This window comes from Aplidium turbinatum, chromosome 8, assembly GCF_918807975.1.
Source record: "Aplidium turbinatum chromosome 8, kaAplTurb1.1, whole genome shotgun sequence".
NCBI lineage: Eukaryota > Metazoa > Chordata > Ascidiacea > Aplousobranchia > Polyclinidae > Aplidium > Aplidium turbinatum.
This window is the reverse complement of record NC_137479.1, coordinates 17,577,837-17,599,889: the sequence shown is the minus strand read 5'-3', so window position 1 is coordinate 17,599,889 and position 22,053 is coordinate 17,577,837. Positions and strand designations below refer to the sequence as shown.

At 38.0% G+C, this 22,053-nt stretch overlaps 2 protein-coding genes across 2 annotated transcripts; one reads left to right on the top strand and one right to left on the bottom strand.

Moving 5' to 3' along the window:
- Positions 1-1,019: 1,019 nt before the first annotated feature.
- Positions 1,020-5,741, bottom strand: LOC145775732 (uncharacterized). Its single transcript, XM_082587091.1, has 5 exons — positions 5,285-5,741; positions 4,749-5,012; positions 3,880-4,060; positions 1,759-1,917; positions 1,020-1,251 (listed from the first exon to the last, which is right to left on the bottom strand). Exons 1-5 carry the CDS (start codon positions 5,557-5,559, stop codon positions 1,114-1,116), a joined length of 1,017 nt encoding a protein of 338 aa, XP_082443217.1. The 5' UTR covers positions 5,560-5,741; the 3' UTR covers positions 1,020-1,113.
- A 9,073-nt stretch (positions 5,742-14,814) lies between these two features.
- Positions 14,815-20,811, top strand: LOC145776107 (3-galactosyl-N-acetylglucosaminide 4-alpha-L-fucosyltransferase FUT3-like). Its single transcript, XM_082587512.1, has 4 exons — positions 14,815-15,063; positions 18,527-18,634; positions 19,531-19,604; positions 20,694-20,811. The coding sequence occupies exons 1-4, from the start codon at positions 14,815-14,817 to the stop codon at positions 20,809-20,811; spliced, it is 549 nt and encodes a 182-aa protein (XP_082443638.1).
- Positions 20,812-22,053: the final 1,242 nt, after the last annotated feature.

Below are 22,053 nucleotides of genomic sequence, written 5' to 3'. Positions count from 1 at the left end.
GGGGGGCTTGATCCCCCTTAGCCCCATGCTGGGTGCGCTACAGATGAGCGATCTTTCCAGGCTAGATTGGAGGGCAGGAAATCTTCAGCCACTCAGCAGTCCCGTCGTCCAGGACCCTCAGACCATGCGCAACGTGTGGAGGCCGGTGGGTTAGGCAGTGGTGGATGACATGATCTGCGGTCTGTTCCGTGGCACCACACTCGCATTCTGATGAAGGAGCCAGGCCCCACTTGTGCATGTCCGAACGAGAGACTTGTCTGACACAAATAAATAATAATATTTAAGTTTCTTCAATGAAATTTTTGCTATATTGCCGACGCCAAAGAAATTTATTGCAAACACGTTTCTTTTTCATTCATTATAAAACCCAATTAGAGCCTTTTTGTGTTTCTAATACTGGTGGCTGAAAATATAAGTTAGTAGCCTACGATCGGTTACAATTCCGCAGCTGCTTGCAGTAGCGTTGACAAGGGGGGTCTATAGAAGGTACTTTTGGACCTGGACTTGAGATGATTATGGTGGCTCGTAACCTTTCCAGTGGGCCCAGGAACTTAAAGAAGCCATCGCATATTCTTTGGATATGGAGCATTTTACTAAAAAGTGTTTTAATTTAGAGCCCGAGGATCTCATTGGTACCGGGCCCAACTTATTCTCTCAACGACCCTGGCTGCTTGTCTATCAATTAAAACAAAAGATAAAATAGAATTTACAGCACTTATGGAGTTTGTTTTTTTGTGGGTGAAGGTCATGAAGTTCTTGTGATGGTAAAAACCGATGATTAATTCTCAAACAATCACAACGATAGCCAGTACAAGCGAAAATTTGCTGAAAATTTAATAGCATTGACAGGATTGTTGCTTGAATGACAAACAAGAAAAACTTTTAAAAAAGGTCAAACACATTTATAGCGTGTTTGCTCTGACCGATTCATAGGAAACTTCCATAAAAATAATAGATTGTATTGCATATAAAATCAACGAAAGCAAAACAACAAGAAAAGATATTTCAACAACAGATAATTTGTAATAGTGGTGTTTTATTGATTTCTGAAAATCACTCACGAACAACACAACCCACAAATAAATAAGAAAAACAGTGATTAGAATTTTGCGATCACCGCCTCAGCCGAGGGGAAAGAACCCGTCTAGGCGTAGTTGCTCTCGAGCGATCACTTTCGCTCTCCAAGACGTCTTCAACCCTGGATAGTTTTCCTTTAGCAGTTGAGATAGATGTTTGTAATCTTTGAGTGAGCTAAACATTGATATTGGTTGGTAATAAATAGCATGCAGGATAACGTTGCCAAGTTCAATAGTCATGCTCTCATATACTTTTGCAATATAGTCACTGTATCCAAGCTTTTCTACCAACATACTGCAAAATTGCCTTTTCATAACCCTAAATTGTTGGACTTGCATTCATTACTTTTCTTTTAAATGCCGACATTTTGACGGTAATATCTCCTCTCGTCTTTTTCGACATGATTGATTGAAAATTAATTTCGCCATGATAATATTAAGCGTGCCGTATTTGTTTGTAAATTTTTTTATTTTATTTTTTATCCTAAATTTTTCTGAATGTGTTGCCACCGTGCTAATTTTCTTTTAACTTATTTACTTATTTCGGTCTCGAACACGATATAACGTTCGCTTCTGCAGACCTTTGCTATGTTGACGTTTATTATTTTCGCTGTTATGGTCAGAAATAAAAACAACTGAACGTTACTGAAATTCAGGTTGCGCGCAAATGTAAATATTTTACCTTTTTGAATCCATCAATTCTTTGCATGTCTGCATATTTTCCATGTTCATTTGAAGCTATCTGTACTTCTAACTCTTCTTTCTCCGCTGATATCTGTTCAACTTTCTTCAGTGCAGTCGCATGCTTTGCAACGAGGGTTTTTCTTTGCTTTGTCATGATCTGTTAAACACAAACTATTTTGTTTTAGTCGGTGGGATGGCGCAACGGATAAGGCGTTGGCTTTCCAATTATGCAAACCTGGTTCGACTCCCGGCGTATGCTGGTTGTTGACAAACACCGCTCACTTCTACCCAGGGTGTAATAAATTGGGTGGGCGTAGTTGCTGAAGTAAAGGCGGCTGAGAGAAAGACTCTGGCCACCCACTCTCGTTAGTGCCGAAGGCTTAAGGTGCTTAAGTGCTTAAGGTGCTTAAGGTCTACACGAGAAAGTGTTCTTGCTTAGAAATTCTTGCTTAAGTTAGTGATTAAGCTCGTTTCGTCTACACTGGCAATCTCGACAAAGATTTTGCTCGCTTGAATCGCGGTCACGTGATTATCTAATCCCCAATGACGTCACGTTTTAAAAAGTTCGCGCCAAAGCATATTGATTGATTGATTGGTTTATTTTGTTGTGCAATATTATAACAGCAAAATCATTAAATGATGCAGCACGCTTAACAAACACAATTGAAACAAAGAAAAATACAAATGTACACTGCATCTTTGAAGTAAATCACAACGGGAAGCTGCGAAGTGACCATGACGGTCTTCGAGTCAAGCAGCCACCCTCAGCCAAGTCGATGATAAACATCTAATAAACATTACACTAAATTATCTACACTTGTAACAAAGAGTCAAGACAGAAACAAACTTGCATCCATAATATGACAAATTAGCAATTAGCAATAATGAACAATTAACAATTAGCATAGCAGTTCGCGCTAAAGTACAGCAGAGTAGACCAAGCAACTGACTGTTCTTTAACTAGTTGGTGTAAGCTGGCATTTGAAGTTGTTGCAGTCTTTCAGTCATAGCTTCCCAGAAGTTGTGTAAAAAATGCTGCAAAAAGCGAAGGATGCAAACCCGCAATTTACTGCTTATTGAAGCATTCAGACACCTCAGTGAAGTTCAAATGTTGGAAACAGAATTTCGTGTCAGCGTGGGTGACTGGTGACAACCAGCAAGATCATTCTTCCGCTATTTTTATTACCCGGTGTACAATGGCAATGATTTTCTGCTGAGATCCTGTTTTGGATTTGAAATTGGAAAATATTGTGCTATTTAACTTATGGGCTATTTTGAGTACGGTCACCGCCAGTTCAGCCCGCAACATTAATAAGAACGGGTTGGGATCAAAACTTAACGAAATCCTTTAACGATACCGCCCTGCCCTGTTTGGATACTGAGCTGAGAGGAGACCTGAGATTTTGGCGGGAAAAACATTTCTAAGCAAGAGAACTCACTTAAGCGTCCAGTTTTTCGCTCTGGAGCGTATTTTTTCTCGACGGCTCGCTTACTCACCCATTTTCTTAAATGTAAGCGGCACAAACTGCGATTAACTTAAACAAACAAGAAGTTTGGCTAGCTTAAGCAAGAAAACAGTCGTCGTGTAGACGCACCTTTAGTGCAATGAGAACCTTATCTTCTCATCCCCCGATGCTTGAATCAAGTATGGAACCCACCTTTACCTTTATTTTGTTTATGGGAAATAGATAATCGTGACATAGATAATAATTAATCGATGTGACATAGTGACATAGATAATCGTAGAAATACTGAAAGAAATGAAATGAACAAGCGTCGTTCGTTTGACCTTGGCGGGTGAAGTTGAGCTGTGCAATTCATAATACAACGGCAAACAGAAACTTCAAAACGTTGACCTAAGTGAATGAATTTGCATCAGTTTTTCAAAGTCTTCATTAAATTTTTTTAAAAGGTGTACGAGCACAAACAATTCTAAGGTTAAAACTTAATAGAAGTTTTTCAACGCAAGAATAAAAATGCCCTTTAAACATATTTGTTCTATTTTACTGTGTAGCACGCCTTTGTTCTTATATTATAACCTCTTAGCCTGAAATACGTTGTTACACATAAACATATTATAAAATCAAGCTTTATTTCAGACAAGCAACAAACAACTCACATCTATGGTAGCTCGTAACATCGCATTTTCATCTTCTAGTGTTTTGAGAGTGTCTTGTTCAGAAGAAAACAGATTTTCCAAACGATGCTTGCTAAATTCTATGCCTTTGACACTTTTTACCTTTTCGTTCAAGTGATCAAGGTTTTTTGCAAAATCGTGTTTTATTTCTTCATTTTCATTTCTGCCACATAAAAAGTATCAAAAAATAAAATGTCGGATAGGCCTACATAAAAATATCCATCCATTTAAAATATTAACAGATGGGCCAACATTTTTTCACCAACAACATAGCCTATATAACTTTTTTCAAAACATAGGCTATCTTTTCGAATTTGTTTGTTTTTGAGTTACCATCAAAATAATGTTGAGCTCTGTGTTGTTGCTTGGCTTCATATTTTCTGATGCAGCAGAGCAAACTGACCACCTATACGGCTTTTATTCAAATCTCTACAGCTATAAGGTAGAGTTCAGCACACCAAACACGTATAGCACTGGTTCATAGGGGAGTTGTCAAGGGAGTCCAAAGGGTTTTGGACCTGGGCCCAGGGTGATTTTAGGGAATCGTAGAGTAAAGGAAGAAACCACCGAATATTCTTTGGAAACACCCATACTGCGTTTTTCACGAAAGTGTCTGGGTTGGGGCCCAAGAACCACATGGCACCGGCCCAATTATTTTCTTAACGACCCTGCTGGTACAGCAAATACATCGCAAGCCCAAATGCCTGAAAGTGCTGTAGTTATCATTATTATACAGTAATATTAACAACTATATATAAAAAATCTTTAAAACGACTATAGGGTGCTTTGAACAACGTGCATAATTGTCATGTATCACGTTTTCGTCTTGTTGTTGAATATTTTTGACTTACATTTTTCTGTGTAAATCCCTTTCAAGCTGAGCCTTTGTGTTGTTTAATTCGCTCACTTGCCGTCGGAGACCGTGAGTTAATTGTTGCGATAGTTCTAACTGCTTTTTCCATTGTTCAGACGCCTTTTCTGCTTCTAATTCTATTTTTGTTTTACTTTCTAGAGCGGTTCGGACTTGATCCAAAGTGTCACATACATTCTTTTGAGATGAAACTTCACTTTTCAGCCATTCGTTTACGTTGTCATCAAGTTCTTTGATTTTACATCTAAATAGTTACATTTACGACAGTGCGCTTTATTAGAACAAGTATGGATTTTAAATTGCTTACACAACGCAGTTTTATTTTAAAATTTGTTATTTTCCAGTGGAATAGACAGATTGATGAGTAAGGCTGAAACTACTATGGAGTAAATAAATACTATTAACAAACGTATCTTTTGTTTAGAAAACTTTTTTCTGATTTGTTGAAATGACGCTCAAAAATGAAGTCATGCCGAATAACTTTAAATTTTCAAATAAAACATTTTAAAAACTTACTTTTCTTCCGGAAAAAAGCAAGGTTTTGCGATGTAAGCGTGCACCACAAAACTGAGCACCAGAGCAATTATGAACCACGTCGCAAAGCCAGTATCTGAGAAACTACGCACCCATGCAGCAAACCCTAGTAGGGTTAAAAAGAACAGCCGAAGGCCAACAATCAGCAAGTCACTGACAAAACCTGGTAGATATCGTAAAATCGAAACGGCGCTCCTAAACGCCTGGTACAGTGAAAGATGCCAACTCTGAAAGCTTGACTGGTAAGAGAAAAACATAACCTCACAAGATAAATGAAGTGGGAGTTCGTCTGATTTTTCTCCTCAGCTTAACAAAGGTTGACATCTTAGAAGAAAAATTACAAGTAAGCTTAACTTTTTTATCCGTTAGGCTGTAGTCAACACCACACCCTCATTTTTTTTATTTTTATCAATTTTTTGCTCATAAAATCTATTACATTATTTCATTCAATATGCTTTTTCTTGCAATGCTTATTGTTTAATAAAGTAGATTATTGGCAAAGCTGACGTCACAGTTTACCTACAATCAGTCAGATCTTACTCAGTGAGATTGACCCTGAATGACTTTGTTTGAAGAACATTCGTCTCATTCCACTGCCTTTTTTTCAGCATTGTTTGTTGTTGCTAGTTTACACGATAGAACGATACCAATTTACCGTATTTATGATAAAACAAATGCGCATCCTTAGCAATGCATTAATAATCACGTGCTGGACTAAAACAGCATTTTCAGTTTTTGCAATTCCAATTTTGTGACGAAATAGTTACAATCACAAGTTTAAAATTCTTGCGATACACTGGCTTTCATTTTGATAGCTGGCAGGGTAGTTGAAACCACTTAGCGAGTATAGCTTTTGGTTACCACAATTTTATTAAATTTTAACTTCTTTTTCTTTCATTGTCGTGCTTGATTCCAAGCATTGACTGCCTCTTGCATGAAAAGTTTCCAAGATTTTCGTTTTTTTGCTGTGTGTAACTGTGCATTAGATCTATGTTGGTGATTGATTTTGTCGGTTTGTTGGTTTAAGTAGGTTAATTTTTACTTGCTGTTGTCTAAATTTTACCAAACTTTTGAGGTTTTGAGTACGATAACAATTTTATAAGACACTCGGTAATTACAAATTAGTATTAAAAGAGCTTAACGAAGCGGAGCCCTAAAAAAACTTGCTTTTGTCGTATGGAGGCTTACATCAGGTGGTTGAAGATTTAGATTAAGTGAACGGAAAGGCAAGAAAGCCAATCTTCGTATCGATTTTCAGGCATGCCTTTGAATGTCCTGCCTAAGACACAGCCGCATGCTCTTGAGCGGGGTCAACCCTTTTGAGTGTTGTACCAGAGCTCTCACAATTCGCTTAAAGGAGACATAGGTCTATTGCTGAAGCAGCCAGAAACTCTCAGCTCTTGAACTCGAGGTTACCGTAACTCAACAGAAACATCAAAACATAGAGGTGGCTTAGCCAGGTGCTAACCTCCCTCCCCCCACGCAGGGCGGATTTAGCTGATGGGGGGCCCGGGGCACTTTTAGATCGGGGGGCCCCCGTGCAAAAATTTTTTTTGCGCCTACGGCGCGAAAAACCACCTCTACGTCTTCAGTAGCATCAGTCCAGTACTGCACAGCATTTTGCAGAAACTTTAAAGGCCAAAAGGAAAAAATAACACAAAATCACATTTTTTTCTACATAGGGGGGCCCTTCAAAAGTTGGGGGGCCCGAGGCAACTGCCCCCTCTGCCCCCCCTAAATCCGGGCCTGCCCCCACGTACCCACCAGCCAGGGGGCCCACGGCTGATTAGGAGTTCACGCATTTCAGTCTGTTTAATGTTTTTTGACTGTTTAAAAAATAAAAAATTACTACTAAAGCTCGATATTCATCAGCATTATGCAAGGCTTTCTATTTACTGCTTTCTAAACCCCCGGCTGGGGGTCTATCTCTGCCTAGGAGTCCACTCATATTCAGTTTGTGCAGAGTTTTTTCGGCTTGTAATTTCACATGTATCGGTAACATTAAGATGCAATTTTTTTCCATTTTTGTAACAAAAAATTTCCCTCGCTTTGCTTTCTCAACTCATTTTGTTCACCTGGGCGATATTGAGCATGCATAGTTGGGGATTAAGGAAATAAAAAGTTTTTTGTGTCCCAAAGATCAACAAAACGATGCAATATTTCAAAGTAGGCTAAACACTGCTCACTCAAATAGCCAAGTTAATTAACAATTAAATTGATAAATTCTACTGTTAATCGAGATAGCTTATCAAGTGAAAATGCTATCAGCGAAGAAGCGCACAGCTCAGATAAATTTTCGAAGTTCTAGCCTGCTGAAAGGCTACATCACTTTCAAGGCTATGCAAACTTTTAAATAACAAATTATTGAAAGTCTTCTGTGGTCGTGAATAACTTTTTTTTAATGATTGATAACTTGAATTTCAAACCAAAACTTCAACCCCAATCCAATTTAATTTTGATGAATTTGATTTGGGTACATACAAAGTGTGCATCTTGATAAAAAAAACAGAGCGTTATTGGATTTATTGCTCATAAAAATGCCTAGAAGCGACCAAAACAGGATTATATTTGTCAGAATTTTCTGGGGGACAAGCCTCCGACACCCCTTTCAGTTTTACTTTTTCGGACATTAAGTTTTGTATTGTTCATTTATGTTATAAAATTTGCTTTGTTAAAGCTCTGATAGCCTCTGATCCTTCCCCAACTTTTTTCTAAATCCGTTAGCCTACTGCATTGCTTATTAACTTTTTCTTTCCATAAAATCGAGTTGCTTACTCTTTCCTAAAATGATGAATGCCAATTTCTGGTCCTATTTTTAAGAGCGATCACTAAACACAGGGGCCTAGTGGAGTTCAGGAAGGGGGCAATATGGTGCTCACACGGCCCTGAGTTTAGCAATCGTCGAGCAAGAAACTTCAGTGAGTTGTGTTTAGTAGCTGGTCCAGGCGTCTAGGGGTGACACTTGGTCACGTGCCCGCTAATTCGAGAAAAAGCATGAAATTTTTCTCTATTTTAGGAATTTTTTATTAATCGCTAACTGCATAGAAATGTTTTACGTGCCTCTAAAAACTACGACAATTATGCAATATTCTGAGGTGAACCCATTACTCATTCATCCATAGACTAACAATTAAATTTACCAATTTCCTCATTCATGCAGGTAGGCTATGGACCGACCTAGTATGCTAGTAAGCTATAGACCAGAGCTACCATATATCATCTTTTTGGTGGGTTTATCCTCTTTTCTCAAAAATAAAATAAATTGTCCTCAGAGGACACTCAAAAATGCTCAAATGTGCTCTTTTTTGCATTTTGAATTCCCTTACTTATATTTTCAGCAGGATTTTACCTAGTTTCTTTTCATTTTTCTGTCATTTCATTCATAATGTCGTCACAATGGTGCAAATAAAGAAATAGTTGTTGAGTCTGTTTCATGACGTACTACATGGAGGCCGAGACAACGCACAATAGGATTGTTAAAACTGGAATAGTGACGTCACAGTACCATTGTCTTCAATATAAATTGCTCTGCAGACCAGGGTTACTAGATTGGCCTTTTAAAGGCCAAATTCCTCGAAAAATGGCTTTTTTTAAAGTCTGTTGGCCTTAGAAATTATACATTTGGCCTTTTTCTAGATTTGGCTTTTTTAAATTTACTCTTCAAAATGCATATTGCATAATAATCAATATTTCTCATATATCGTAATAGACCGGGAGCCAGGTCGATTTATTTGACTGTCTGGGTCAGTAAGGTTTGACAAGTGTTTCTAGACTGAAATTTTGTGTAGATTTTAAAAATAAACCTCTTACTTGCACTAGCCTGACCGTTTTTGTTATATTAAGCATTTTCCGAGATGATACCTGCCAATATCGCTAAATCCGACTAAAGGTGCACCATTTGCCCCCGACCTTTAGCAAAAACCTGAACTTGGTCGTGGCTAACTGCTCCTGAACCATCAACTGCTCCAAAAAATGACCAACTGTTCATTCACTCCTTCCTTAATTATCAAACAATTGATGGTGTCATTGCCGGTGTAGCTCTAAAAAGTTTTGGAAAACATATGTGGTATCTGACAGAAGAGCTTGTACCGTTGGCTTTTTTCAGTCAGAGTGTGAAAACTTTAATCAAAGAACTGATGGCACAAAAAAGGATCTTAGTTAAAAATGACGGTGTGTGCACAAAAAGGTTTGGCTCTGGATTTGGAAAACCTTGTTTCCCTGAACTCCCAGCAGACACATCCAAGGATCTCCAGGACTACATTGGAGAAGACTCTTGGTCATTTTTTAAAATCTTTAAATTGACTCAGCATTTTTAAGTGAACCTATCGAAAGCTGGGATGACAATGAGACTTACAAAATCTTGAAAACAATTGTGAATAACATCAGTGTGGTTAATGACACAGCAGAGCGAGGAGTCAAACTGGTCCTGGATTTTCATGGGACTGCTCTCAAGGAAGAACGATACCAAAACATTTTACAAGTAGTAGAGAATTCCCGAAAAAAATTACCAAACCAAAGAAATAGAAAAATAGATTCAGCGTCATGGTATCTGACAATCTAATTGCGAGTTTACTGTTTCATTACCTGTGTGACCTTTATGATGTGAAATTCGAGTAAGGTCATTGCTGTACAATATCTATCACAATTACAATAGATGTTGCACTGTTCTTTCTTTGTTTGTTTTCAATGATATACATCTCAATGAGTTGCATTTGTTGAAACTTTGCATATTTGAAGTCAAGTCCAAGCGGTTACGTTAGCTTAAACTTATGAAAAGCAGGTTTTCTGCCACGTAGTGGCTAGAAACTTTAAAACTAGCAGCAAAAATGAACTCACCACCCTTGAAAATGGGGGGTTAGACACCAGTTTTGCTTCAATTGGATGAACATTTAAGGAGATAATTGTTGTTATGTTTTGGCCACTAGAGGCAGTATTGCGCTAAGGGAGAGTACAAAACTGCCCATATTTCTGCTTCCCATTGGCCAATTCAAATATTTTTTTTTTTTAATTATGCAGAATGAAGAGGGGTATGTTTCCAAAGTAAATATGCAGTTGTATCTTGTAAGCAGCTCCATCTAATGGCGATAATGTGAAGAAAATGCCGTTAGTCCCCTTAGAAAATGGCCGGGTGGGGCGGTTAAACTTTGTCCAATCAAAATGAAACTTTGCAAAAGTTGTTTTCTAAGATAACCTCATAAGCAAAAAAAAGTTCAGGTTTTTGCTAAAGGTCGGGGGAAAATGGTGCACCCTTAGTCGGATATAGCGATATTGGCAGGTATCATCTCAGAAAATACTTAATATAACAAAAACGGTCAGGCTAGTGCAAGTAAGAGGTTTATTTTTGAAATCTACACAAAATTTCAGTCTACAAACACTTGTCAAACCTTACTGACCCAGACAGTCAAATAAATCTACATGGCTCCCGTTCTATAACCTTACCAGATGAAACCATACAAGGGCGCCGGAACGATTTTTGACTGGGGAGGCAAGATTACGAAAAAAGGGCACTTTTGTTTACTAAAAGGCCAATTTTTTTTCAAGTTTCAAGATAAGATATAGCGATAATGCTAATCTATCAGCTCACTATGTATTGAGTAATGATAGCCTACAAGTGTCCGGTATACAAAGAAGGGCATCATGCTATGTTATAATGATGTAACCTACTGTCAAGCCTTAAAGCAACCTGCGGCCATGGCCGCTAAGTAGTGCTTGAATGACCGCCGGTGCTACCTCCTCAATCGGCCAAGTTTGGTCGCCGGTCTCTTCTAGCCAATTATTTAATTTCGCAATAGAATGATCGTGGATTAACTGTCGAAAACATGTAGTATCAAAGAGTGACGCAAAATTAGGTCAGCGCGTCATAATCGCCACTGTTGCATTGTGCGGGAAGATTTTTGTTATTGATGGAAGATATCCATCTGCGATCACCAACGCTGTAAGTCTTGTTTGTAATTTCCGACGTTTATTTTAACAAAGTCTTAATCCGAAGTGCTAATGTACATCGGCTGGTAATATTGTCGTTTTTATGTCGATTCGATGTTGTCGGACATTGAATCGTTGTTAAAAAGGAGAACTAAGTTAGTTGACATCCGAGGGGAAAACATTTGTTGGTCATATTTTGCAAAAATTATGCTTCTTTTTAGTAATGTCCTTCACATCATTGAAATACTTATTTTATTACCTTGCGGTCATCGTCAACTCATGTCGAACGTTGTTTTTCGTTGCTAAAAAGAAGTCTAGGTGAGTGGCCAACTTCTTTAAAATCAGCCACATTGGAGACACTCGTGCGAGTGTCGTTAGATGGTCCCACAGTACTAGATTACAATCCCGATAAAGCAGTTATTGCGTGGTGTAACGATTCTATTGTAGGACGTCGCCCAGGCCCAGCCTTCAACAACGCTAAGTGATCATTTTAGCATTGTTGCAAGTTTAATTCTATTTACTTGTGCTATCGTTATTATTTGTATTTTGGCCTCCAAGCCAGGGCCGGATTTAGCTGATGGGGGGCCCGGGACACTTTTAGATCGGGGGGCCCCCGTGCAAAAAAATTTTTTGCGCCTACGGCGCGAAAAACCGTCTCTACGTCTACAGTAGCATCAGTCCAGTACTGCACAGCATTTTGCAGAAACTTTAAAGGCCAAAAGGAAAAAAATAACACAAAATCACATTTTTTTCCACATAGGGGGGCCCTTCAAAAGTCGGGGGGCCCGGGGCAACTGCCCCCTCTGCCCCCCCCTAAATCCGGGCCTGCTCCAAGCACGCAGATTTGGCCGCCGAGAAGGAGCTCCCGGTAAACCACGATGGCTGCCGAAAAAAACGAGTTTGAAGGCCTGTACTGTGTTGCAAAATTTTGTGCCGTAAATATTATTTTGAGGCAAAAATGAAAGATCATAATTAGGCTAAAAGCGAATAGCAGAAATTGTTATATTGCGAAATGTGCAGTAGCTTACATGACTTTAAAAGGGCACCATTGCCCCCCCTGCCCCTCCATCTGCAGAAAAATTGAGGGCTTGCCCTCTTGCCCCCCCGCTTCCGGCGCCCCTGAAACCATATTCACCACTGTTCACTGCATGTTCTATACTTGTTTTAATACTCGTAATGTGACGCTGTCGTCGAGTCAGACTGCGCTCACCCTTTAAGTCAGCCACTGGTGCCAGATGTCACCACTGTAGCGGATTAAAACTGATCCGCTAGAGTTCTTTTTTACTTGGTATTTTTCGGGCTACTTTCAGAATTATTTTTGGTACAATTTATTAAAATCCGCTACAAGTCATAGAATATCGATAAATATTAATATTATAGACATAGAAGCAGGTGAATATCCATTTGGCCTTTTTTTCTAATATATTTCTTGTTTTGGCCTTTGCTTGCATTATTTTGACTTTGAGACCTTTTCATAGTCTGGCAACTCTGTTGCAGACTGCAGAATGCAGATCATGCAGATGCCTCCATTTTGCAGTGCGTTTACTTTGTTTAGGACCAGGGCAGTCTTGTTGTATTTCAACGAATACTAGTGTTTTACTTCAACGAATGCCGGTACCAAAGTTAAAACTATAAACTTCGTAGGAAAGTGATTTATCGGTGTCTTATGTCAACATTAGGATGAGATAGACCACCATTTTGAAGCATAGGCCTACTTTGATTTGTTTAGAAGTTCAAAATATGTTTTTATAATCTGTTTCAAAATCCAAGCAATTTTATTTGGTTGTGCGTTCAAAACGAAAGTGAAAAATTGGAGAATTTCAGAACACGTATGACGCTGATATGAATGAGATCAGTTGAGCGTATGAGACTGCCATACAAAACTACTAGGCTAAGCCACTAGTGTGAGACTTTCAAATCAGTTTCTCTGAGGTAGAAAACGAATATTTTTTCTGCCTTTCACGGCGTGTTTTTTATTATTTCATTTTGATTTGAAGCAAATGATAGCTACTTTTAGTACGGTATTTGATGTAATATTACAATGAAATCATAATCAATGTTCTTTCAGTACCATCGTTAGGCCTACATTAATAGCTGGACATTTTGCCCAAATATTTTTACAAATAACTGTGTTAATAGGATATGGACAAAAAACTTAAACAGGTTTCTGATGGTAGAACAGAAACTTCATAGGGTTACTAGTAGCCTACTTAACAGGGTTTCAAAATTGCACCGATGAAGAAATGTAGGCTAGTAGGCTCCTAATCAGTCCAAACTGCAATACCAAATGTAAAAAGCTTCCAACATTGATGATGCTATACTACATTCTAAGAAAAATGCTAATGTACTTCTAAATGCAACACTATATAAAAGTTTCTTAACTGGTAAAGTGTTGAAATATTATGGTTAATTTTTTTTTCCAAATAACTAAACATTTTTGCACAAATGATTTTATTAATAACCGGATTAACCGCATTAGTAAGATATAGAGAAACAAGCAAAAAACTCATAAGGTCACCAACTCACCAGCACCAGCAGGCTTTTGAATCCCAGACTTGAAGACACAAATAGCCTACATGCTATAGTGAATAAGCTTAGCCTACCTATGATCGCCAACTGTGCTCTTTTACACTTACTTTTTACCAATGTTGAATCGAAACTTATCATTCTGCCTAAATAGTCCCCAAAGTCGGAGATAATACATTTTACATTCATTAAAAAATATCAATGTAGGCCTATCTCATAAATTATGACAATTGTGTAAAGTTTGTGATCTGGTGAGATGCCGAAACAGCATTGTAAGATGGATTTGCCCAAATAAATAGACATTTTTCCTCAAATTTGAGACGTTTTTTTTCCAGTTCAGTTCAGTTTATTGTTTGTTTTGTTGGCGAAAAAGAAAGACACAAAAAGCAAAAACACAATAAACACAAATAATTCGCACAACAAGGATGGCAGCGAAAGACCAAAAGTTCACCAAAGTCAGCTGCCACCCAAACATTTAAACAAAAGACCCAAAATTAAGAACATTAACACATATGGTATATAATATATAGCACAATACCAGCACTTTAATTTGTAAAAATTAACAATGGAATTAACAATACATTAACAATGGAATAACACAGGGCAACATAAGGGCAACACAGGGCAACCAGCGGGGAATGATCGCCCCCCATCTTCTACGACAATGGCTATAGTTGAGCGTAAAAGCCCGAAATGAAACCTGTGTCAGCAGTTTTTCATCTACATCATCGGGAAGCTGATCTTGAGCTGAACGTCAAGAACACTATCACTGCGCGAGAAGCTTGCGTCCCACGCTGCACTACTGAAGCGCATTGCAGGCCCCAGCTGGGGAACGAGGGCTGACACTTTGTATGTAGCAGCCCTAGCCCTTGTCTACTCTTTAGCAAAGTACTGTGCACCTGTTTGGTGTCTCAGTGTTCACTGCCACAGTATCGATACTGCCATCAACAACTTTTTGTAAATATTTTTACCTTATTTGTTCTACGACTCAGTTAATATTAGTTTGTTTATGGTGACGTTATTCTTTACAATCTACAGATTTTATTTATGGTTTGTCTATTAGCATGAAGCTAACCACTTCTGATACCCTTCAAAGCAAGAAGTTGAAATTCGTATCAGTTCTGGCTGTGCTTGTGGTATTGATATATTTGTGGAATATGACTACTGTGAGAAATTTGCGAAGACAAATGAACAGTTTCACCAAAATCATTAATGATGAGAAATGGAGGATGGATGACATTGAGGCTCACTACAACCTTTCTGCGTTGGAAAAAAAACTTGATTTGCATTTAAAGGGTGCGGCTCATCAACAGGTGCGGTAAAATTAAAACTCTATTTTCAATTCTTGTGCAGTATAGTTTACTCTTATCTGGTTGTGTAGCCAATGACGGTAAGCGTACTTGTAATCTGCAGGTCGCTGCAGCAGATGGAGTGTTTTGACCAATCCAAAAGCAGGATTTAGCGGGGTTGAAAGAAATTTTGCAGAAAAAAGTTTAGTAAATAAAGTTTCTAACAACTCGAAATGTTCACCTATGATGTCGTATTTTATGTAAGCAGGGTAGCAACACACTTTGATCAATCTGGCAAGTAGTGTATTTAAAAAGGTAGCGTTCGAAAGCTTGTAGCCTACGCCAACCTTATTTATTAAACTAGTGTCGCGTTTTTTTTTAACCCTTAATCACTAATTACGGGCCTGGCAGTCCCGGTGAGAGAGAAAATTCTTTTATTTTTTGGTTTTTAGAGCTGTTGTTGCAGAAATGCCTAAAATAGTGTCGTTTGCAAAACTTAAAACCGGATTGTAAGGATTATTAGGTCCAAAAAATATTTGTTGGCCAAAAACAAAAGTACACCTCAAATTACAGTTTAGGGCCTCGGAGGCCCGGTTGTAGTTTAGAGTAAACTTTAGAATTATAATCAATGTAAGTTACATTGCATTTGTACAGTGGATCCCAGTAAGATGAATTCTTTTTTTAGGTGCTATTTGTTAGTTTATTTTTGGAATTTAAAAGTTTAAAAATGGCTGATAGATATGTGTTTCAAATTACATTCATGTTACAGTACTTCAAGCTAAACTTAATCAACAAAATACCAGTGATACTGACAACAGTGACAGCGAAAAATCATCAGGAGATGACTATGTGCCCCCTGATACTTCTGATTCGGAGAAAGATATAACTCATTATGATTCGCACAACATCGCAGAAACCGTCCTAAAGAACCCTACATGTAGTTTCTGTGGTGTTTCAAGCATAATACAGTGTAGCATAGCCCAAGGGTTGGCAGCCCTTTTCGCACTGCGGACAAGTTTACGGCAGGCATTATTTTGCGGACCGGCCTTCAATAAAACGCAAATGTTTGATCTATAAAAATATATTACAATTCATTTAATCATTGTAACATTCTTACGAACATCAGTCTTGCGTAGCGTGAAGTGTCGACCTAAGATTGGTGACCTCGCCATCTCTGAGCTGTGTCGTTCTGTGTTCTGCAGCGGCTGTTTGGAGAGTTTCACTCTCCCAACCTGAGTATAGCTCCAATTGGGGTTGCAGGGTGGGATTGGGGAATGATTTGGATGTCGGGGAGGGGACTTTCTTGAGTGTGGAGCTCATTTATCTTGGGTTTAGTTTGTGTTTGTCCATCAATCACATTTTGTTCTTTTCATTTTGTTTCCGTATTTTACATAGATAGTAGTAGACAAAACGTTTTTTTTTTTGTCGTATCCAGGCTTACAACCGGTGGTTGAAGATTTAGATTAAGTGGACGGGAAGGCAAGGAAGTCAATTTTCATGTCCACCTTCAGGCATGCCTTTAAGTGTCCTGCCAAAGACACAGCCGCATACTCTTGAGCGGTGTCGAACCGGCGCCCTTTCGATTGCCGTTCCAGCGCTCTCACCACTCGGCTATGCAGCAGACAAAACGTTAAATATCAGTAACATATCTGGGGCTGCAGATTCATTGCTTTATATCCCATGCAAAATACATTTATTGTTTAGTATAACAAAGATTTAAAACTGTCAACATTGAAAGATTTGAACATCAACATTTTTCGGAGGGCAAAATAAAAAATTTAGGGGGGCAGTTCCTCCCCTGGCCAACCCTGTTGCTACATCCGTGCATTATAGGCAACTTTGACCTAAAATCATTTTCTGAAAACGAATACAGCCGAAGTAATGAATAAGAATGGAGATACGATTGACTTACTGTATCATATTAGGTATTAGCCTATATTAGTATTGGGCCTGAGCGGCCCGTAATCGCTGTTTGTGTTACAGAACAGTAATTAGTGATTAAGGGTTAAAAAACTCGCCTTCTGATTCTTCTCGATTTTGACAAATAATGTTGCGAGTTGTGAGAAATCTAGTCTCAAACTTTTGCCCACGAAATTTTTCACAGCTGGGTTAAATCTTGAGTTTTGATTCGTCAATAAACATTAACTGATACAGCGACCTGCAGGTTACAAATACGCTAACAGTAAGCGTATTTGTAATCATTATCATTATGCGTTTTTAAATGGCTTTGGTAGTTGTAAGATTTCTTTCTGGGATTTTCTTCGCCTACCTTTCCTCTTCATGATGAGCTAAACGCATCAAAAGTGTTCCTCTCGACTTTTGATTTGATAACGCACCAAGGCCAATCAACATTGCAACTGTCTATTTTTTTGTCTTGTTTTTATTTTTACTCATAAATTAAAAAAAACACAATTGCTCCTTTTTCCTCTTTTTGAATTTTAAAATTCTATTGCTCAAGGTGTTGCAACGGTGCTCGATTTTATACGGATTGCCCTGTTTTGGTATCAAGCACGTCATAACATCTGCGTTTTGTTGCTTCTAACTTTTTCTAGACCTCTGCTATGTTTGGCCAGGGGGGCCAACACGTCGATCGCCAAGTCTCAACTGGTCGATCGTGTAGGATTTTGTGTTGACAAGATTCTTAAAAAGAGCGTTTTTCTATCAATGCCGGTAGTCTGACCTAAGAGAACAAATTTATGTGGTTGAATAAATTTAATTAGGGCTTTAGTAGGTGTAAAAATAAAATTCCTGTCATACACGCCTATTGAAGCACATTATTATGTAACAAGGCTAAAAAACAGGTGCCTTGGCAAAGAGGTAAAAGTAACTTTGCAGTTTGATTGATGCTTGCGTTGAAGAGGCTAGTTATTTTAACAAAGATTGTTACTTGAATTTATTGCAGCCTAACCCTAGCCTAATCTTTTCTCCTAAATTAACTGAAACATGAATATAACCTAGCCTACTGCTCATTGCTGACGATGGTTTGAAGCAAGTAGCCTACTAGGCACTCGTTGAGAGAATCGTCTCACCAACGATGCCAACCTCGATCGTACTAGGTTGCCCAGTCTAGAAACCACCATATTGCAACACCGCTTCCGCTGGATAGGACACGACACGTGCGGATGGACCCAACGAGGCTTCCTAGAATAAGGCTCTATGTGGAACTGGAGCAAGGAAACGAACCATTACAAGACCAAAAATTCGACATAAACATCAGTTAAAAGTATGCTTAAACCAAACTAACATTGAATGGAATCTTTTAAACAACTTGCCAGCGACAGATCAATCTGGAGAAAGCAAACTAGAGATGGCTCGGAATGTAAAAAGACAGCTCCTACTAACAATTGGCTCAGGACAAACCAAAATATTAGTAAAGCTAACCATCTTCCATCATCTAACCATATAGTTTTTTATCAATTTATTAAAGAATCGATTTTGCTTTAACAATAGCATCTTCAGCTTATTCAAATACAAATGTTCTTGGTAGATCAACATCTTAATGTGGAAATCTCCATTTAATCAACATGCCAACGATTTTCATGTTGACGCAACTCAATGTGGAAACTGCAGAGTGCTTCACAATAACCGAACTATGGTAAGATATTGAGGTTATAAAATATTCTCATGTAATATTTTCATCATCAACATGACCGGGACAAAAAGATAGTATCAGCTACAATAAGCGATACACCAGCACGTCAACAAACGAAAATGGTGGTAACACCTTGGAGGGTTTACAACATGAGTAGTTGTTTGTGTAAGGATTACAGTTTTATCATTTTGAGAATCAAACGGCTCCAGCACTTTCTGTTTGATACCATCCTAAGGTTTGTTAAATACAGGCTGTTAATAGTTTATTGTGAACTGAACATGCATAATTTCATACTCTTGTTACACTTATAAAAAGACTGATAAAGTGATTTCGTAGTAGCCTATTCAGGAAGTATATGGAGACTACATTAAATGTCCTGGAATACAAGGCAACCAATCTTTGTATCCACCTTTAAAGTAGGCCTATGTCATTAAGTGTCTTGCCAAGACAATTGTGTGGTCTTGATGGGTGTCGAACCAACAACCTGACGTGTGAAGCTGACGTGCTCAACTGCTCAGCACTTGGTCTTGCAACTGATAGGTCTGAGATTAATGAGATATAAGTTATATACTATACTGTATTTATAAGTTTGGGCGTGATGCCGGGGTTGGGTCAATCTTAGTTTGGCAGCTCATCTGTAGTCAAATCAGGTATGGGAGTTCCATGAGCTTGTTTGGCTGACAGATTCCTCGGTGCTCGCAAGCATCCACACGACGACAACGTGTGACCCAGCAGGTCGTGGAGGAGTTAGTATAAACTTAAAATGAAAAGTTTTTGATAAACCATTGTTGTGTTGCAATATGGGTAAGTCTATGAGGCTTTCTCTAGAGTAGACTCTAAGAGTGTTGCAATATTTCTTCTGTCGTGCACCACAAATCTATTCTTATTAACTTGCTAAGGTTCATCACAACAACACCAAAGCAATTGTTTTTCACATAAATGAAGTTGACTTCAACGCGGTGCCAACTCCAAGGTAGGTTTTTGCCGATACCTAAAAAGTTCGTTCTTGCGTTTGATCAATTAACTTATCAATGCGGTTCTTTCACGAAAGCAAACAAAACCTGAAACCAATCAGCAGAAAATAATAAGTCAAGAACATGTATAGAAACTGACAACTCGGTGGTAATTGGTTTCCAAACAGACTTCATGGAAATAAAAATATTAAAAGAACAACTAAACACTTCAACTTTGCTCATTGAATAACTTCTTGCTTGTTTGTATGTCTAATGTTGTTTTTGGGTACTTTGGCTTACGTGTTTACTTGTGCTGAATAAATATTGTTTTCTTTTATTTAGCCAATATTACTATGTAAAAGGTGTTTATTACAATCTTCAGCTGTTTGATTAATTTCCTATGCCTCAAAGCCCTGTAGCTCGCATGTGATGTAGGCTAACTTACAACAAATATTGAAGATATAGAACTTGCTAAAATGTTATCTCAAGTAGATTCTCTCATTCAGCTTTTATACAGAAAAAAAGTAGGCCGTTAAGAGGTTTATCACAAAATATGACAAAAGTAGCCGTAAGGTCATGTGTGCAGCACTATCTTTGAATGGTGTGATACACATTACATGATAACGTGGATTTCTTTAATCAGACCTCACCCTAAAATCTGAAGAAATGTGTCAACTCCTGTAGAAGACCATAATCCCATGCGCATGCTATTTTCATATCGAAAATAAGCTTCCTTGCTCACTATTGTGTAATTCCTTTCTAATTTCCTTGTCGCATACATCAAAAAATTCGACAAGAACGAACGACTTTTAGTAATCAATACTTTGTTTGATTTGGCCTATATTTCTTTGTGGCCTCGTTATTTTTTGTAGTCCTATTGATTTGTTGGTGGTAAGGTTAAATTATTGAGTACAATTTATTGTTTTATGAGTTTCCTTAAACACCAAAGTATTTTAAACTGCTTTATTGCAATTCTAGACAAAATACGAAGGCTTAGTACGAGAACCTCATCTTCTCATCCCACGATGCTTGGATCAAGAATGGGACTCAACTTTAGGCCTATCTCCTTAAATACTAGTATTGACCAACTTATACATTTGGTGTTACAGAAGATTAGATCAATATTACGTGTGGATGAACAAGGAATCACCCGCTAGTCTCTTAGCACGGGGAATATCGTTGAAGCATATTGATGACAAGTTTAACTTAACGATGACTTACAGGTAGCGTATATCCAAACAAGGATGGCAAAAACTGCCTGTGTATGCTAGGTGCTAGCTTCCATCATTTTAAATGCATAGAAAATTTTTATAGTAGACAAATGACAAAGAAAATTGCATGTGTTGTACAAATAGATTTACCATTTAAACATTGAAATGATTTTTTTGCAGTAGGTATTGCAAAACTAATTACGGTACTTTATTAGATTGCTAATCGAATGTTGGGAAAAATGCGACATTCAAGATTAACTAGCATAATATGTACAAAAAGGAGTTTTTCCTAGCTTTCAGCACAATTATCGAGCACTCACTTATATGTCAAACATATTGTGTTTTGCTAACCACATTGGTGCAGGTTCCACGCTAACTGTAAGATTTTCAATCAATCACGTGCTCGGTGATCGAGTACAGCAAGAATTAATAGCGACAAAGAAGTGTAGCCTACCAGTAGCGGTCTTTTAAGTCTGTAGCAGAGGTGTAGCCTAAGCTACGGAGTTAGGTTTTTTGGACTTTTTACGTTTGTGACGCCAAACATGTTGGGGATATTGAATTGAATCCATACTCCACTTCGAGCTTTCGAGGTTCTTTAACCCTATCTTAATACGAGCTGTTTTCGTACGCGGAAAGTTCGACACGGGCTATTTTAGCACCGTGCTATTTAATCGTTAATAACGGGAGCTATGAAAATCACAGAGCCAAAATATTTTGCAAGATAATAGCCATGTGTATTGTGCGTATAGAAATTAAAATTTTACCCCACAAAATCATTGAAATAAAGTGTTTGAGATGAAAAAACGATAGAAAGTCGGTTTTTATTCTAACTTCCCGAAAATAGCTTCAAAATTGACCGTTCGAACGCATATTTTTGAATTATAACATGGAGTAATGCTAAACTAAACAAAAATTTACTTTTCCTCATAAATATAAGGCATTTTTGGGCGTTTTTACATTACAAAGAAATTGCATTAATATTTATAATCTACCACATAATTTGTTTGCTCAAATATCAAGCAGCGAAAGGTCAACTCTGGTTTACCGCTCTTGTCCTGACCCAATTCTCATCGTAGAGAAATAAGCATAGCTTGATATGTCCTATCGTGTCATTGCAAGTGCTAACAGCTTATAGATACTTTGCTTATGTCGATACAACGTTCAGCGGTGTTGCGATACAACCTAAGAAAGTCATGCGTTTGTTTCAAATTGCATTGCTCTTGAATGAATGCTTTTTTGTTACGCAAAACTTTCGCAG

What these genes read in the sequence shown, in the direction of transcription:
- LOC145775732 (XM_082587091.1), bottom strand. Translation starts at nt 5,559, where the DNA reads ATGTTTTTCTCTTACCAGTCAAGCTTTCAGAGTTGGCATCTTTCACTG. An exon ending in TGCTTTTTTCCGGAAGAAAA is followed by an intron (nt 5,013 to 5,284) that starts GTAAGTTTTTAA and finishes GTAACTATTTAG; the next exon opens with ATGTAAAATCAAAGAACTTG. An exon ending in TGTTACGAGCTACCATAGAT is followed by an intron (nt 1,918 to 3,879) that starts GTGAGTTGTTTG and finishes TGTGTTTAACAG; the next exon opens with ATCATGACAAAGCAAAGAAA.
- LOC145776107 (XM_082587512.1), top strand. Translation starts at nt 14,815, where the DNA reads ATGAAGCTAACCACTTCTGATACCCTTCAAAGCAAGAAGTTGAAATTC. An exon ending in AGGGTGCGGCTCATCAACAG is followed by an intron (nt 15,064 to 18,526) that starts GTGCGGTAAAAT and finishes TGTTCTTGGTAG; the next exon opens with ATCAACATCTTAATGTGGAA. An exon ending in AACGCGGTGCCAACTCCAAG is followed by an intron (nt 19,605 to 20,693) that starts GTAGGTTTTTGC and finishes TTGGTGTTACAG; the next exon opens with AAGATTAGATCAATATTACG.